The sequence below is a fragment of the Aptenodytes forsteri genome, unplaced genomic scaffold (genome assembly GCF_000699145.1).
Source record: "Aptenodytes forsteri isolate BGI_AS27 unplaced genomic scaffold, ASM69914v1 Scaffold321, whole genome shotgun sequence".
NCBI lineage: Eukaryota > Metazoa > Chordata > Aves > Sphenisciformes > Spheniscidae > Aptenodytes > Aptenodytes forsteri.
In genome coordinates this window covers 1306596-1322754 of record NW_008795030.1, presented here as the reverse complement: position 1 = coordinate 1322754, position 16159 = coordinate 1306596, and the positions used below count along the sequence as shown (strand labels likewise).

The window sequence follows — 16159 nt, the reverse complement described above, 5'->3', positions numbered from 1 at the left end:
CGCGTTGTTGCTGTGCGCTGCCGGGCCTGTGCCTGGCCCCGCTGCCGGGGCCCTGCCGCTCGGCGTGAGCTGCCCCGGTCGCTGCCCTGAGGAGCAGGCGGCGCTTCTCATGGGGTTAGGCAATAAACCTTGGTGGCGTTTCCAGACCAGCCTAGCCCGCTGTGGGGATGAAGGAAGGCAGGTAGCAACCCTGACGCTTGGCAGAATGACAGATCCTCTCTGGTAACAGCACACAGCTAACTGACTCTCAGCACGGGGGGGGGGACGTTTTCTGCTCATTTTGAACCTGATGTGATAAGTGTTTGAGTAACACAATCTTTTCCTCAGGAGTTATTTGGCCGCTGGTGAGATTACAGACCCCGCTCTTCTCCCCTGCGTGGGAAGGGCTATTGGCCCATCAGATCAAATGTACAGGCTGTAATCTCAATCTGTTCCTCATGGTCCTGCTACAGCTGCAGGCTCAATACATCTTGTGAGCAGAATCTCATGGTAACGCGTTTCTTGGGCACATCACATTTCAGTTCAAAATGTTCTTGTAAATGTGCATCACGGAGCTTTGCTAAAAGGTTAAAATGTCTGTGTAGTATTGCCATGAGACTGATGATACCTTTTTTTCTCTCTCTTTCTTTTTTTTTTTTTTTTTTTTTAAAAAAAAAAGTACCTAAAACAGTGGAAATAGTTGAAAGCTTCCTACTAATAACAGGCTGTTTTGATGTGGTCCTTATTGCCTGGTTTACTGATATAGAGAATTACACTTATCACTGGCAATCTTACAAACTCTGATATACTAGCTGTGATATTATTTTTTGGTTTTTTTGTGTTTCATTCTGTTTGACCAGTGATAATTGGCTAGCCAAGCTTTTTTTTTTTCCTGTTTATAGTCAGTGTCCCATTTTGGTTTGGTTGTGTGAAGGTGGTGCTGGTGTGTTTTAGTTTGTAATCTTGCAGGGAAGTGTGCAGGGAGGGTCATAAATCTGTAGCAGTGTTTGGTGGCTTTTTTTTTTTGTGTGTGTGTGTCTGTCTCTTGTTTTACTTATAGAGCAATATCTTAACTTTTGTCCCTGCCCTGTTGAGCAAAAGTGAAAGTTAGATGCTGGATATAAGCTTCTGCAATCAGGTACCCTTTCTAACTTTTTGTAACCGTAGACTTCTCGTTCAGAGGAGACTAGGTGAAAAATCATAGTAACATTAAAAAATAAATCGGAAGCAATCCAAAGCATCCTCTTGTCCTAGTATCAGTAAAAGAATTTCATGATTAAAGTATAACAGCAACGCTTACTTATGCAGTCACCTTCATAAAAGGCAGTGTTAATTAAATCTGTTACTGCCCAACCACAGGCTTCAACTAGAACCTCTCCTCTGCTATCCCAGGTGTGGATGGAGAGCATGATACCGTACTATTATTCCCGCAGATGTTCATGGAAGACACTGAGAGAAAGGAGCAGGAACATACGCGATAGTCCTGTCTCGGCACAATACAAGTCTAGGTTTGAATTGTTGCCACCTTGAAAACTGGGCTGTATTTGAAATCTTAATAGTCCCACCAAAATGATGTAATTTCACTTTTAACTAGTCCGTGGCAACAGGTACAGGTTTACAGAATAGCTTCTGGAACGTTCTAGCACTCGAATGCAGCGTTCCGTTCAGGGTAACGCTCGGAGGCACTGCCCTGTTAATTGCAGGGTTTTGGTAGGCCTAATATTGCCGCACCAAGCCGTATGGGGGAAAATACAGCCCAGTTCTTGTTCATAAGTTTTAGTTCTGTGGGTTTTTCCCCCTTCCCCAGAACCCTTGATCTTGAAGATGGTGAGTAGCCAGCCTAAGTACGATCTAATACGGGAGGTTGGTCGTGGCAGTTATGGTGTGGTGTACGAAGCAGTCGTCAGGAAGACTTCTGCACGGGTCGCGGTGAAAAAGATTCGGTGCCATGCTCCAGAGAACGTGGAACTAGCTCTGCGTGAGTTCTGGGCACTTAGCAGTATCAAGAGCCAGCATCCCAACGTCATTCACCTGGAGGAGTGCATCTTGCAGAAAGATGGTATGGTGCAGAAGATGTCCCATGGCTCCAGTTCCTCCCTTTATTTACAGGTACATGAAGCTGAGGTAATGGGGTGGAAGTAATTAATATGGATGTGTAGCTGGGAGGGAAGGAGGTGGGTAGCTAAGATCTCTTTTTTTTTTTTTTTTGAGGTATGCCTAGTTAGGAGAGGGTATTGTTCACGTTGTTGACACCCAAAAATTATTATGTATCTTTAAAAGAGCTTATCTATTGAACAATCACCTGTATCTTGTGATTTCAAGCCATGCCAGTCTAAAAGACTCCAGGATTTTTTTTAATGCAAATCTGCTTTGATAATTTGAGGAAACACCACGGGTAAAGCACGAGGGAGGTGCAGGCTGTCGTATTACTTGGTAGAAGCCCTGCTGCAGGGTTAATGAGCAGACATGTACTGATGTCTTGGGACAGAGCTCTGAAGAATTTCTTAATCTCGGATGTCCTTGGAAGAGGAAGTAACCATCTTGATTTAGGAAGCCAACGCTTAAAATTCTTTCAGAAATAATAAGCAATTGGTAGCATGCCGGGAGCTGTTTTCTTTTTTGAATAAATAACCATTAGTTTCTTCAAAGAGAGGTAAAGGTATGATAAATAACGGAGTAAATATCACTCCCCCTATTTGGCTACTGAAAGCATCCTTTAAGTCACCTGTAAGTTTGAAGATGCATATTTTTGAAGAATAAGTAGCTCTGAAAAGACTTTGAAAGATAATCTGATTCATTCCCTTGTCAAGAAGCTGCCCCAGCTATAAATCATGCCCTGGCAGAAATTTGTGTCTCTGGTTTAAAAAGTCAGTAGCCTGCTCAATGTTTATTGTGTTATCCCTAGTCAGCTTTTATCATTTCAGTTTTTACTGTTGTCATTCTTGCATGTCTAATGTAGGACCTTTTGTTAGTGAACATTCATCTGACAACCCTTCACGGCTGTCCAGATCCCGTTGTGCCGAGTGCTGTATGAGCCTGAGAAAGAGGATTCTTGCCTTTGTAAACTCGCTGTAGCTTGGTAGTTGTTACTGACCTGCTTTCATGAAGGGATTAGGGTAAAATAATACTGGCCAGCTTGTGTGGGAGAAATGAGTGCCTTACCTTCCTGGTCGTTAGTGGATCTGTGAGAGATTGCATCAAACTTGTGGACAGCTGTACAGGGAGGAGCTTAAAAAAAAAAAACAACAAACAAACAAAAATAAAAAATAATACTGGCCAGCTTGTGTGGGAGAAATGAGTGCCTTACCTTCCTAGTGGATCTGTGAGAGATTGCATCAAACTTGTGGACAGCTGTACAGGGAGGAGCTTAAAAAAAAAACCAAACAAATCAGGGTGGAACTGCAAGATGAGGAAGGGTTTCCAGATCACCTTGCAGCATTGGGTTTTGATGGTAGCGCCTGTTAACAATGCAGCACGTAGATCTCGCCCGTGTCACGCGCAAGCACTACAAATTGTTTTCCTGCTCCAGAGAGCAGCGAAGAGCAAAGGGCAGAGCTGAGCTGACTGTGAAGAGACTGGGATCATTTTATAATAGCATGTGCTAAAATAGAGAAAATCGGATCTCCCTTGGCTTGCCCTCCCCTCTCCCCACCCCAGGTGATATTACGTTACAGAGCTGAATGGGTGCAGTGTGTGAGGAGGCTGGCCGGGGCCGGCGGGTATTAGTGTCTCCTGAAGGGCTTTGGGGCAGACGCTTAGCCGGTGTCACCTGAACTAAGTCAGTAAAGTGAGAGTCCTAAACTAGCCTGGTCCTGTGGTGCTTGCCGCTGTCACAGACGTGGTAGTGGATTTTGTGGTCTTTAACGCTCTGAACTGAGATGCAAGTACAGCTTCTGTAAAGCCGTGTGGAGGGAAGAGCTGTGTGTTGGTGCTCGCTTGGCAAAGGAGGCTCCCCGCTGTCCTGTGATACCTTAATCTCACTGTTGTTGACTGTAAACCCTAAATATGTAGTTTTCTAGTTCTAACATGGATTTACTGTTTTAAGTTGGTCCGTACTAGTTGAGTACTAGTTGTGCTCGCAACTAAAGATAGCTATAAATTGCTAGTCATTTTGCTCTTGGATGGAAAAAGGTCACTTTTTTTAAATGCCTCTCTAAATACTAATAGCTACCTTAATTTTTGAAAGCCTGTAGGAGCTACATTTGGTTTAGTATATGTTGGTTTACTACTAACAGAAATAATTGCAAGACTTAACCTTCCAGAGCATACTAAGAGCCACCCCACAGGAGCTGAAGAGGCGAATGTGTAGTTGTGTAAACAGGATTAGTAAAACTGGTTGCTGGTTTTACTTAGCTTTTTGTTTGAAGCAGCTGTTAGAACCGGCTGCTCAAGCTACTCCCTGCTTATATTCTAGAAAACAGCTAGTGGATGGTGGGGGTGGGAGAGGTGTTACGTGCAGCAGCTGTTCAGCTGTGCCCGTAGTTTAGCGTTCTCCTGAGTTAAGGGATGCTGTGTTGACGCGTGCCAAAATACATTCGTGTGTAAGGAGTGGAGAATAGGTTTTAAAAAAAACTTATTGCGGTGCTGCTTCATCAGCGAGGACAAATACAACCCCCTGGCACTGTACGGAGTTACTTCTTGAGACTTTGTTTGTACATTAAAGTTGTTAGCAGAATGGGTGGGACAGGCTTTGTTGGGGTGGGACGCTGTCCAGCTGAAACAGATGGGAGCGCAATGGCCACTTAGTATCTTTCAAAATACTGTTATCTGGGTCAGGCTCTAGCTTCTGGGCAGGAGCATGAACTTGATATGCTTCTCACGCACGAAAATAAGGAGGCTGTCAAATACATTGTGATTTTTTTTTTTTTTTCATCATAGATTTTGCGTAGTTTTATTTTCACCAGTTGCAATATCTTGCTGTCTGGGTTGTCGAGAGGAGGATCCATACTTCATGCATTTTTCCATCATATCTTTCTATTCTTGTGATCATCAGGTAGTTATGACATTTCTTTTCCTTGTTGCAGCTTGTAGAGACCTCATTAAAAGGAGAAATAGTCTTTGACCCCAGAAGTGCTTACTACCTCTGGTTTGTAATGGATTTCTGTGATGGAGGAGACATGAATGAGTATCTGTTGTCCCGAAAGCCAAACCGCAAGACCAACACCAGTTTCATGCTTCAGCTCAGCAGCGCACTGGCGTTCCTGCACAAAAATCAGATTATTCATCGTGATCTCAAACCTGACAATATTCTGATATCTCAGAGCAGGATGGATGCTAGTGACTTGGAGCCTACCCTGAAAGTAGCTGATTTTGGGCTGAGTAAAGTATGTTCAGCCTCAGGACAGAATCCCGAGGAACCAGTCAACGTAAATAAGTGTTTTCTATCAACTGCATGTGGGACTGACTTCTATATGGCCCCCGAAGTCTGGGAAGGACACTACACTGCCAAAGCAGACATCTTTGCGTTGGGGATTATAATCTGGGCAATGTTGGAAAGAATCACGTTCATAGATACGGAAACAAAGAAAGAACTTCTGGGGAGTTACGTCAAGCAGGGAACAGCGATCGTGCCTGTTGGAGAGGCGCTTCTAGAAAACCCTAAAATGGAACTGCTCATCCCCGTAAAGAAAAAATCCATGAATGCTCGAATGAAACAGCTGATCAAGGAAATGCTGGCTGCCAACCCGCAGGACCGACCTGATGCTTTTGAGCTAGAACTGCGGTTAGTCAACATAGCTTTTAAAGACAGCAGCTGGGACACGTGACCTGCCGAGTCCTGTCTCTCGAGAGAGCTCCTTCTCACCTAACTGATGGTGCAGCTTAATGGCAGTAAAAGAAACGAGCCTGAACTCAAACCTGCAGGGTGTAGTTTCTACCAAACGAATCTCTTCTGAGTTTCATAAATGATACGGATGTTGAGTTGGCCGCTGTGTTAATGATGCGTTGATGTGTATAATACCAGGATGTTACATGCAAGTGTAAGATGTGACGGTGTTCGTTTGTGTACGCTGGCAGTGGGATGTCTTGAGAGCTGAGACTTGATTTCCAGCACTATGTCGCGGAGTATTTTGTACATTCCAGTTTCCTATGTCAGTATTAGGAACTCTCATGGAAGAAGAGATTTGCATGCTGGTAGTGCAAGTCTTCAGGCTTTGTAAAGTAATTCTGTGTATATGTTTATGTATACGAGTGACTGGGAGTGTATGCCACTTTTCTTAAATTATTTGCTGTGGGTCTGAATGATTGGGGTCTGCTAGAGAACTAGGTGAAGAAGATAGATGAGAAGCATTCCTTCTTCTCCAGGCCTGAATAACTTTATTATTTATTTTTGTTATCTGATGTCAAAGATAGGGTCCGAGATGTGACTTTGCAGACAGAAAAATGCAATGCAAGTGAATCAGCAGTTTTTAAAGTGCTGACATGGCCAAGCTTAGCACTTACAGCTTAATGAGCTCGTCACTGAGGGAGTCAAATTACAAAATGGAGGCAATCAGGTGCCAGCATGTTTGGCTAGTTCATTAATCATTCGATTTTGCTTTCTTCTAGTAATCAAATACTCTATTAATCAGTTAATCTACAGTTTCGCAATGTGCTCTCTACTCTTGTATCTATAATCCAGTAGCACCCTGGGTACTTCAAATAGGAGAGTACGTGAGCTCAGTTCATGGAAACGCGGATGAGGGAATCCAGCAGCGTAGAGGGTTATTTTTAAGATTCTTCAAAATATGGTTGCAGCACAGTTTTCCCGTTAATTGAATCTAATAATACTGGTCACGGTCTCTTCCTTTCTGGCACTGACTCTGACCTGGTAGTGATGAGGAGATAAAGGGCTGACTGTTTGTTTGTCTTGTAGAACACACCTATTCTCAAATACGGGAGAAAACCCAGTAACCGGTGTGTGAAAGGGATCTCCGATTTGTGTGGCAACCTTGGCCGATTTTTTTTATTTCTTTTCTTCCTTTTAAAGAAGTAATATTTAAAACCATGGACAGTAGGATGGAAAGCCTTGAAGTAGTTGAAAGGCTGCTTATCCCCAGCTCTTAGTCCACAGAAGCAGATTGATACGCTAAGAGAGGTTTCACGAAGGCCACCTGACGCCGTACGGCAGTCAGAAGCTGCTTTGTAATAGCATAACACTTTGTTCTTTTGGGTGCAGGACCGTGACCAAATTCTCATCAATTTGACCTTTTGGAAAAAGTAGAGTCTTAAAAAAAAAAAAAAATTGCCTTTAAAGGCAGGTATATTAAAGCTGCAACAAAGGCCGGTTTTCTTAATAAAATGAATTTAATGTTTTTTCCCAAATCTTCCCCGAGAACTGCCATACGTATTCCCTTGTGTAACTTGCTTCTCGGATGCTACTGCCTCTTAGTGCTGTGAGAGCAGTTCTGATCAGTCAGTCTGATCATGCCCGAGTGTGAATAAACAGCACAAACTAAATACAATATTTTTTTTTTGTTCTTCTAAAAGCAAAGGATTCTGATTCTACCAAACTCCTGAGGCTTTACGAACTACAGCTGGTTCTTACCTGGTGCTGTGTAGAGCTGGTGGCAGTTACCCAGTGGGCCTTAGTCTTTAATTCTTGTTATTTTGCTTCACTTTATCGTTTCAGGCAAGTTGTCTAAACAGGGATTCTCAGGCAAGTACATTTTGCTGTCTCAAAACAATGTTTATTGTTCAGAAGATGCTATAGAAGTAACTTTTGAGTACGGCAGAGCGCCTTCGCTTCAGTGTAGACTGGCAGGGACGGAGGCGACTGCATCGCACCGAGGACACAGCCTGTTGCCTGCGTAGATGTCCCAGTGTCACTCCTTCCCTGCAGAGAGCTTAGTCTGTAAAAGAAGAGTGGGAGCCTATCTGTGAGTAACGATAAGGAGAAATCTATTTATTCTTATGTTCTAGAAGCAGAGATCCGGGTGTTTTTCTCATATCTTAACTGAGTTCAGTACAACTGAAGCCTCAGCTTCTTACTGAAAGGAAGAAGAAAAACCTCTCGCTGTCTGTGCCAACGCTGCTTCACAGTACTTACATTTCGGCGTGGTCATTCGATGAGTAAAGTTTTAAGAGGTTATATAATTTTTCCGTGTTAAAATTGAGAGCTTTTTAAAAATACATCGTTAACTTCCTCTTCTCTCCTGCCCCCCCAAAAGTCAGAATCAACTATGTTATCTTAAAGTGTGAATCTACTACAGAATAATACTACTTACCTTTAAGGCGCTTTGCAAATCACCTGATTCTTCTCTGAAGTATTTCGAAGGATGAACACCAAGTGTGCTGCCTGCCTGCCGTGCAGAAACGAGTGCTAGTGAATGGCACGGGAAAGGTGTTTGTTTTTTGGGGGGGGGGCGTGGTGGTGGTGGTTTTTTTGACTCCCAAAGTGTCTCTTTGCACTGATTGCCACTTTAAAGGGTGGGGGTACCCGAAATCCCTCTCATGGTGCTTAGCCTTGCTGTTGGGTGACACTGAGTGTTTCCTTGGTTAACACTGAATGGTAGTCCTTGAGCTCTGTGTTCCGTTTGATTTTTGTTGTTGTTGTCTGAGGTCTTTGTTTTAAAGCCTTTGATAAATCAAATTGTTGTAGCAGCTACAGAGTTATTCACCAGCATGACACAAAGTCAAGATACTTTTCAGCACTCAAAGATTTTTTTTTTTTCAAATCTTTCTTTAAAAACTGTAAAATATATTTTATGGAGAATTTATAATGAGGAAAATTATTGTGTAATTTATTAAGTTCATGACTGTTTTTGAAATAAAATCTGAATTTCGATGAAGCTTTTGAACTTTCTACAGAGAAATGCTGTCTCCTCAGTGAGCACGATGTCATCTAGCTGTCAGCAAAGCTACAGAAGGGTTTATTTGCTGTGCTAGGACAGAAGTAAGCTGTAGTACTTCATCACAGCCATACCGTAAGTGATTCGAAGCTTGTAAAAGCTGCTAGATTGGCTAATAGCTGTGCTGCCCGTCCTCTGTGGGTCGCGGCAGTGCCAAACTTCCAGTGATGTGTAACGCGCTGCTGGAGGACTTGGCAGAGCGAGGCCAAACTGGGTGTGAAAACAGAGCTGTCTCTGGGACCGCCTGAGGTGAGCCATGTCCCTGCGGACCCTGCGGCTTCTGCCCAGCCCTGTAAGAATCAAAACAGTGCTCTTCTGGGTGTGCTTCGTTTTCAAAGAGGGGATTAAAGACTAAAAAAAGCATTCTTGCATCCAGTACATACTTGTAGTTGTTATTACAAGCAAAGCGAGTACCACCCTGGGCTGTAAGGAAATCTCTGGCAGGATCTGCCTACCCCGCTGCTGGTACTACTGGATTTTTTGAGGCTGCAAATAGATGCTGCCGCTCTCCTGGACACCGACGTTCCTCCTGCTGAAGCGAGCCTTTCCCCCTCTAGTTCCTGCCTATGCTGGAGTAGGATTTCACCCAGAAAGCCGCCAGCCCTCGTTCTGTGGGTGAACCCCGTTTTTTTTTTTTCCCCCCTGAGCGCACCACGAGCCCCTGTGCAGAGGGCTGAAGGCAGCCCGGTGAGGGTGCGCTCTGCTGTGTTTTCCTCCCGCGTACGTGGGCCGAGCGGGCTGCTGGCTTCCTCTGGAGCTGGTGGAGGGAGCAGGCGCCTGCAGGCCCTCGGGGCAGCTCCTGGGGCTGAACCAGGTGTAAATGGTCTTCTGGAGGTTTGTGAGGGATGGTGGCCTGCTGGTCTCACGTGCCCTGAGAAACCTTAGAAATAAAGGTGGGGAAACACCTTTGCTTATACGTGGTACAAGAGTCTAGGAGCCATTTGCATGTCTTAATTAACAGTGCTCTGGAACAAAGGGTTGCGCAGACTGGGAGTGGGAATAACTGGAAATGCTGTAAACTGTTTTGTCTTGCCATTTGTTACCCCCGCAACAAAACCAAGCCCAGTCATCTCCTGTGGGCCGTGCGCTTGCATCGTCGCCTGTGGTTTCCTGCGTATCCTGGTGCCAGAAATAGGCAGATTCCCCACCTGGCAGGAGCTGTGTGGTTGAGCCCTTCAGTCAATGCCATCGTTGCAAAAGAGAAAGGGATTGAAATTTAGGTGTGTTTTTTTTTTTTTATTAAAGGCTAAGCACCTTAATTAAAAGAGAAAGTCACACCTCTTTGATTAGTTGTACGAGTGGTGATTTTAAATACAGACGCAAGCTAAATTCCTCCCCCACAAAACGAAGAAAACTAAGCCTACATACTGGAAATATATCTAGTCCATGGAGGGGGGGGCGGAATCTGCAAGGAAATTCCCTGGTGCAGAAATTAGCTGTAACTAAGGCTGCATCTCAACTCGAATAACCCAACCTCTGCTTTATTTTCCTTGTTCTGCAGAATGCTGAGGCCTCGGGCTCCAGCTTGCCCATCCTGTTTCCTCGGGCAGGGCTTGGCTGGGCGATCCCCGCTCCGCAGCGCCGGGTTTGAGAACTCGCCTTGTTTGTATTTTCGCTTTGTGTTGGTTTAAACGGAGTTTACCTTTGCGCCAGCCAATCGCGGCCCCTGCGCAAACTGCAGCGTAATGGCAGATGTTGCTTTGCGGTCGAGATAAAGCCCTGTCTCGGGGAGCCTGCAGCCGCCTGCCCGCCCCTTGGAAGGGTGCCTTCGCTTCAGAGAAACAACCCTCCCCCCCCCCTCCCCCCCCCCCCTGCGCCGTGGCTGGCTGAGCAGACGTGCTCGCTTGGCCTTTGGACCGTGGGCAGCACGAACGTCCAAGTTTTTGCGTTGCCTTTGCCTTTGCTCCGCCGATGTCCCGCGAATCCTTCTATGGGGTATCCTATCGCTAAGTGTTTTTAATATTTACTGCTGGTCTGCGTGTGAACACAAGGAGCTGTCCCACGGAGAACTAGTTAGGAGTATTTAAACACGAGCTCTGTTTAATGGGCACTGCTGAGCGCTGGCTGTTTCATTTCCCTTTCGGTCTGAGGGGCTGGGGAGCAGTTCATGCAAAGTGCAATTTCTGTTCTTAAGTGCAATGAAGAGGGACGTATCTGAAATGCCACAAACCCTCCAGAGCGTCTACGCTGTTTGGGGTGGCCTGGGAGGTGGAAATACAAGACTGAGCTGCTGCAGATCTCTGTTGACTAGCTCTGTAAGTGTTTTTGGGGAGTCTGAGACCGCACGCTCTTACAAGCAGAGCAAGCGAAGCATGGAGAAGTCGAGTGACCTGAAGGATGAGCCAGCACCGTCGCTGCAAGAGGAGCCGCGGCCCAGACCATGTTCTTGTTAAATCCCTTTGTCCCCAAACGAATTTCCAAGATTATTTGGGTACCCGAAGCAGAAAGCGATTGCATAAGGGCTGCAGCTCGTAAGGAGCAGCCAGGGCCTGTGCAGGGGCCTGGGCCGAGCCACGGGGCTGAGCTGGCAGGTGGCGGTTGGAGCTGTGGCCGCTCTCTTTGGGGCAGCCCCACACGCCCAGCTCCCGTCCCACACTCCACCAGGTAAAGCGTGCCGGGCTGGGGTGCTGGAGGACGCAGCTGGCTTGCTTTGCGTTCTCCCGAAGAGGGCAAAGGGAGAACTGCTGCTAGAGTTGCAATTGCTCGGAGGCCTCTTTAATCTCTGGGATTTGAGATGAAAACAGATGCAACCTAAAAACCTTTGCAGGTCCCTTGCAGCAGGTGGTGGGTGCAGCCCTGATGCTCATCGTTGACCCTGGGGAGGCTTCCCTCAGTCCCGGTAGCTCCTTCCATCTCTCTCTGCCTTTCCTGTCTGTCCCTGCGGTCCCAGCACTGACCTCTTTTGCTTCGCAGACGCGGGAGAGCCGGCAGAAGTCAGCAAGGCCAGCCATCACCTGCCGTGGGCTTTGCAGCCCCCGTTGGGGGGGATGAACATCCACGGGAGCCTCGGTGTCTTCTCCTGGGCCCAGCTGCTGTCTAGTTCCTACTTGCACAAACTTGTGGGTGGCTGCCTTAGATTAGGTGGTGGTTTCAGATTTATTCATGCCTATTTGAGCCCTTGATATTTTTAAACTTGTATAGCAAGCCTTCCACTCCTGCCTTCTCCCGAAGGAAAGCGTCTGCGTCCTGAGCCCGCTCTGGATTGCAGCCACCCAGCTCCCGTGGGCTGCTCTCCAGGCGGTGGCATTTGCATGGACCTCAGACCAGAAAGGGCTTTTGTGGGTTGTGAAAGTAAACCAGCAAGTAGAAACGGATGGCTGTGTTACTAGGTGCTGCAGTCCTGTCTGCACCCGGTCATGGTGGAGTTAAAGTGATTTTAAAAAAAAAAAAAAAAAAATTTTTATTTATTTTTAAAGGAGAAATGCATCTGGAAAGGACTGAATGGGACACAGCCGGCTTCAGCCCTCCTGCTGCCTGCGGGCATGGCAGCCTCTGGCTTCCCCTGCCTGCTCGCCCGGATCCATCGGAGTAGCGCTGGGAGCCCTGCGCTGGCCGTGCTACTCTGCCGCTGCTCCTCAAGCCCGATGTGTAGGTTATGAGGTGGGGATGTAATTAGCAGGGCTGAGAGGGCCCTCTCCCCTTTACCACGAGCTGGGAGGGAGGAGAGCTTGCGGGGAGCAGGGCTGTTTAATCGAGGGCTAGACATGCTCTGAAAAATGGTGTTGGAAGGAGGATCTGTGCCCTGGGACTCGTGACCTTTGAGGACTTCCTTAGACTTTTCTCTCCCACCACGAGGCCTGGAAGTTTCCCATACCTGGCCCCAGACCCGAGACGGCTGGCAGAGGTTTTGCTCTCCAAACACCCCCTTTCTTGCACTTTTTGTCCTTAGGTATCTGGTGCTGGCTGCTCTCGGGAGCACGGGGGCTTGGGTTGAGCAGGTCGGATCTGGACTAGCAGTTCTCAGAGATCTTACGTGATTTTGCTGCTTGGCAGAAGCAGGCTCTTAGAAGGTGTCTGGAGCCGTGGCTGGGTTTTGCCCGGGATTGCTTCGCTTGCCTGGCACCGTGCTCGCTTCCCGGTGAGCCGGGAGGGGAGGGAAGCAGAGCCCCATCAAAGAGCAGAGAGCGCCTTGCGAGAGCTCTGAGTAACCTTAAATGAAAACAAGGGACTTTGAGCATCCATGTGACTAAGAAAAGCCACCTGGTGCTGAAGCCACCAGCTTCACAAGAGGCTGATTAGTTGGGTAAATCCCATCCTAGAAGTCGAAGTGACAAAACCCCCATCACCTCCCCAGGGGAAGCGGGAGCTGCCTGGGATGCCAATGCCAGGAAGGGCTCCCCACACCATCCCTTTTTGTATCCCAAAGGGAATCTGCCTTGTCCAAATATAACAGTTCAGCAGTAAGTGCCTGGCGGGTGCTCCGAGGAGGAGCCAGAGAGGACGGCTGCTCCGTCTGCCTCGCTTCAGGGTAGGAGCATCCCCCAGGAACACCCCGCATCAGCCAGAGAAAGGTGAATCAAGGGCTGCTCTTACTCACTTGTGGCTTTACCGGAATGGCTGCTGCAATTCCAGCTCGGAAAATAAAATCTGTCCTAATAAACAGTGATTCATGTTGCCTGGAGTTAAAGATAGGGTCCTGTCGGCTGGGAACCCAGCCATTCTCTTCCCGGGGGCAGATCCCAGGGCTGCCACGGGTTTCTCTGTCACTTGCCCCCATCCTTTTCCCCCATCTTCCTCTGGAGACGGTCCGATTTGCTCTGGCACGGCCGCGTGCTGCACACAGAGCCCGAGTGTGCAGGCAGCTGCCTGCGTTGCTCCTCTCCAGGTTTATTAGAATAGAATAGGTGGTTTGTTCCTTCCTCACTTTCACTGGGATTTTTTCCGGTGCTGGCAGAGCTCGGACAAGCCCTGGCCGCTCTCATCCTGCTCAGCCTCCATTTTAGCCTCCGTTTTCGTCAGCCCAGGGGTACTGGCTCCAGCCCCTTCCTGGCACCGGTGCCGTCACACAGGGAGGTGCTGGACGCCGACCTGGCCCCTGGTTCCCGGCACTGGCTCCCCAGCAGCGGCACTGCAGGAAGGAACTGGGGTGGGGGCCAGCAGCGCTCTGGCCGGGTCCCCTCTCGTCCAGCGACAGAGCGCCCTGGCCTGCGGGTCCCGGGCCAAATGCCATGGTTTTGTCCCCACTGGAGACTCCTGGTCCCCTCAGTCCCTGCAAGCAGCCTGGGCTGGGCTGTACCCCAGCTCTCCATCCAGAGGAGATGAGGAGGGATGGAGGGAGCGGCTGGTCCCCTCCGGCTGGGAGAGGGATGGAGGGAGCTGGCGGGTTCCTAGGGAGCACTGGGGGCTTTTCCAGTCCCGCTCCAAGGGGCTGGGAGCTGAACTTAGGGTGCAGCATGTCCTTCCCCACCGGCCGCTGCAGTGCCACCTTCGCAGCCGCCCGGGCAGGTGCTGGGGATGGAGAGGGGCCGGGGGCTGCCCCCCTGGGGAGGCAGCCTTTGGGAAGGGGAGAGGGCAGTGGTAAAAATAACCCCTGGGCCGGCTCCAGCCCGTTGTGGCTTCCTGCGATTTACAGCCCTTCCCGGGGGGGAAGAGGAGGCAGGAACTGGCCTGGCTCAGGGCTGGCTTTGACCCTTTCGCCACCAGCGGAGAAGGCGCCCCAAGGACCCTTCCTCCCTCCTTATCCCTCGCCGGCTGGGGCAGGATCCTGGGGAAGGGGATTGTGGTGGGCTCCTGCTCCTGAGCTGCACCCAGCATCTTGGGGTGGATATCGAAGGAGAAGCTGCCAGAGTGGACATGGTTCCCCTGTTCTGTTCCTGATGCCCCGTGTGCTGGGGGCACAGAGAGACTCAGTCCTGCCTGGGAAGAGGCAGAGATCTCTTGCTGTGGATCCCAAAATCCCAGCCAGGCTCTTGTAAGGAGGAGGAGGGAGGAGGAGAGCTGGCAGAGGTGAGCTGGGGCTGCTGGAGAAGGAGGGTTAATGCTGGCTGGGCAGGGGCAGGGCTCTGGGGTGTGAAGGCTGCGGCTGGGGCAGGGGGGTCATGCTGGCAGGGTGGGCACGGGGTGGGCTCCTGCTGACGGAGCTGGGCTGGCAGGGGTTAACGGGGTGGCTCTTCCTCTTCCTCACCCTCTATATGAGGCTCCTGCCGGCTCTGGGCTCAGTTTGCTGCTGGCGGCCAGAGGGGCAGGAGCTGAGCGAGACCGGAGCATCCCTGCATCCCACCATTGCATCCCATCCTTGCATCCCTGTGTGGGCTCAGGTGAGCAAGAGCATCCTCCACCCGCCCAGCCCAGTGGCTGGGCACGGATCCTGGCAGCGGGGCTGGGCCGGGGAGCGTGCAGGCGCACTGGCGTGGGCAGTCGCATCCTGGGCATGCTGGCTCTGCCAGGGCAAAGCCAGCGGGTGATGGGACCACGTGCCGGGGCCACCTTCCCTTGAACCACGGCAAAGGTCTGCCCCGCACCGGGGGAGGCTGGGGAGCTCGTTCCTTGGGAGCACAGGACCAGACAAACCCTGTGCCTCAGTTTCCCCATCTGTACACCAGGGGTGGATGCGGTGTTGGAGCCCGTGGGCTGGGGGGAGGCGGTGCGTGGGCAGAAGGCTCCCTGGGCTGCTTGCTCTCTAGTGAGCCCTGCTCTGCCCGGCCCCATGTCCCTGCTGTCACCTGGGGAGGCTGCGGAGCTGGGTCAGCTGCTGGCAATGGGGCGGTTTTTCATGGCCGTTTGGGCCTCTTCTGCTCAGCAAAACCATCTGCTTTGGGCATTTACAGCCCCCGGGTCAGGCTCCAGACCCCCTTCCCCTGGCACCCACCTCCACCGCCGGATTCACGGCCCCGGTCCCACACGGATGCTCGTGTACAGCTGAGCAAGAGCCATCGCACCCCAGGGCTAATAAAAGCCCCTTTGGTCTATGCCCCCCCCACATCGAGCAGGAGAGGTACCTTCCCTCCCAGGTAGCTGAGCTCAGCCTGGCTGCGGGGAACAAGGCACGGAGACCCCAAAACATCCCCCAGCTCCTGCCCCGCTGCCGTCATGCACGGGCCCAGCTGGGGCAACTCGCCAGCTCTCCTGCACACGGGCTTTGTTCTGCTGTCCCTGCACTCGGAAAGATAAGGCGGCCGGCTCCGGTATTTTTTCCTGTTGGAAGCCGCTCCTGGGATGCGGGTGAAGCCGGCGGATACTCGGCGCTTCTCTCTTCCTGCCCGCGGATTGTTCCTGCCTGGGCTGGCAGGGCTCGCTGCCTGCTGCCTGCCTGCTTGGCCGAGGGCAGCGCTGCCCTGCCATGCGTGGGATTGAGGGGACCCCTGGCTCCACTTCCCCCCCCGTCCTCTCCCGCCACTGCTGCATCCTCGGTT

The 16159-nt window shown here is 50.0% G+C and overlaps 2 protein-coding genes across 2 annotated transcripts in view; both read left to right on the top strand.

The window, feature by feature from the left end:
* Window positions 1-628: 628 nt before the first annotated feature.
* Window positions 629-5953, top strand: PDIK1L (PDLIM1 interacting kinase 1 like). Its single transcript, XM_009276214.2, has 2 exons — window positions 629-2088; window positions 5004-5953. The coding sequence occupies exons 1-2, from the start codon at window positions 1804-1806 to the stop codon at window positions 5742-5744; spliced, it is 1026 nt and encodes a 341-aa protein (XP_009274489.1). The 5' UTR covers window positions 629-1803; the 3' UTR covers window positions 5745-5953.
* Window positions 5954-14979: 9026 nt separating this feature from the next.
* FAM110D (family with sequence similarity 110 member D) overlaps window positions 14980-16159 on the top strand; it is a 3039-nt gene continuing 1859 nt past the window's right edge. The window contains 1 exon segment of the mRNA XM_009276281.2: window positions 14980-15064. The gene's annotated coding sequence lies outside the window, so the exon portion shown is untranslated.

What these genes read in the sequence shown, in the direction of transcription:
- PDIK1L (XM_009276214.2), top strand. Translation starts at nt 1,804, where the DNA reads ATGGTGAGTAGCCAGCCTAAGTACGATCTAATACGGGAGGTTGGTCGT. An exon ending in GTTCCTCCCTTTATTTACAG is followed by an intron (nt 2,089 to 5,003) that starts GTACATGAAGCT and finishes TCCTTGTTGCAG; the next exon opens with CTTGTAGAGACCTCATTAAA.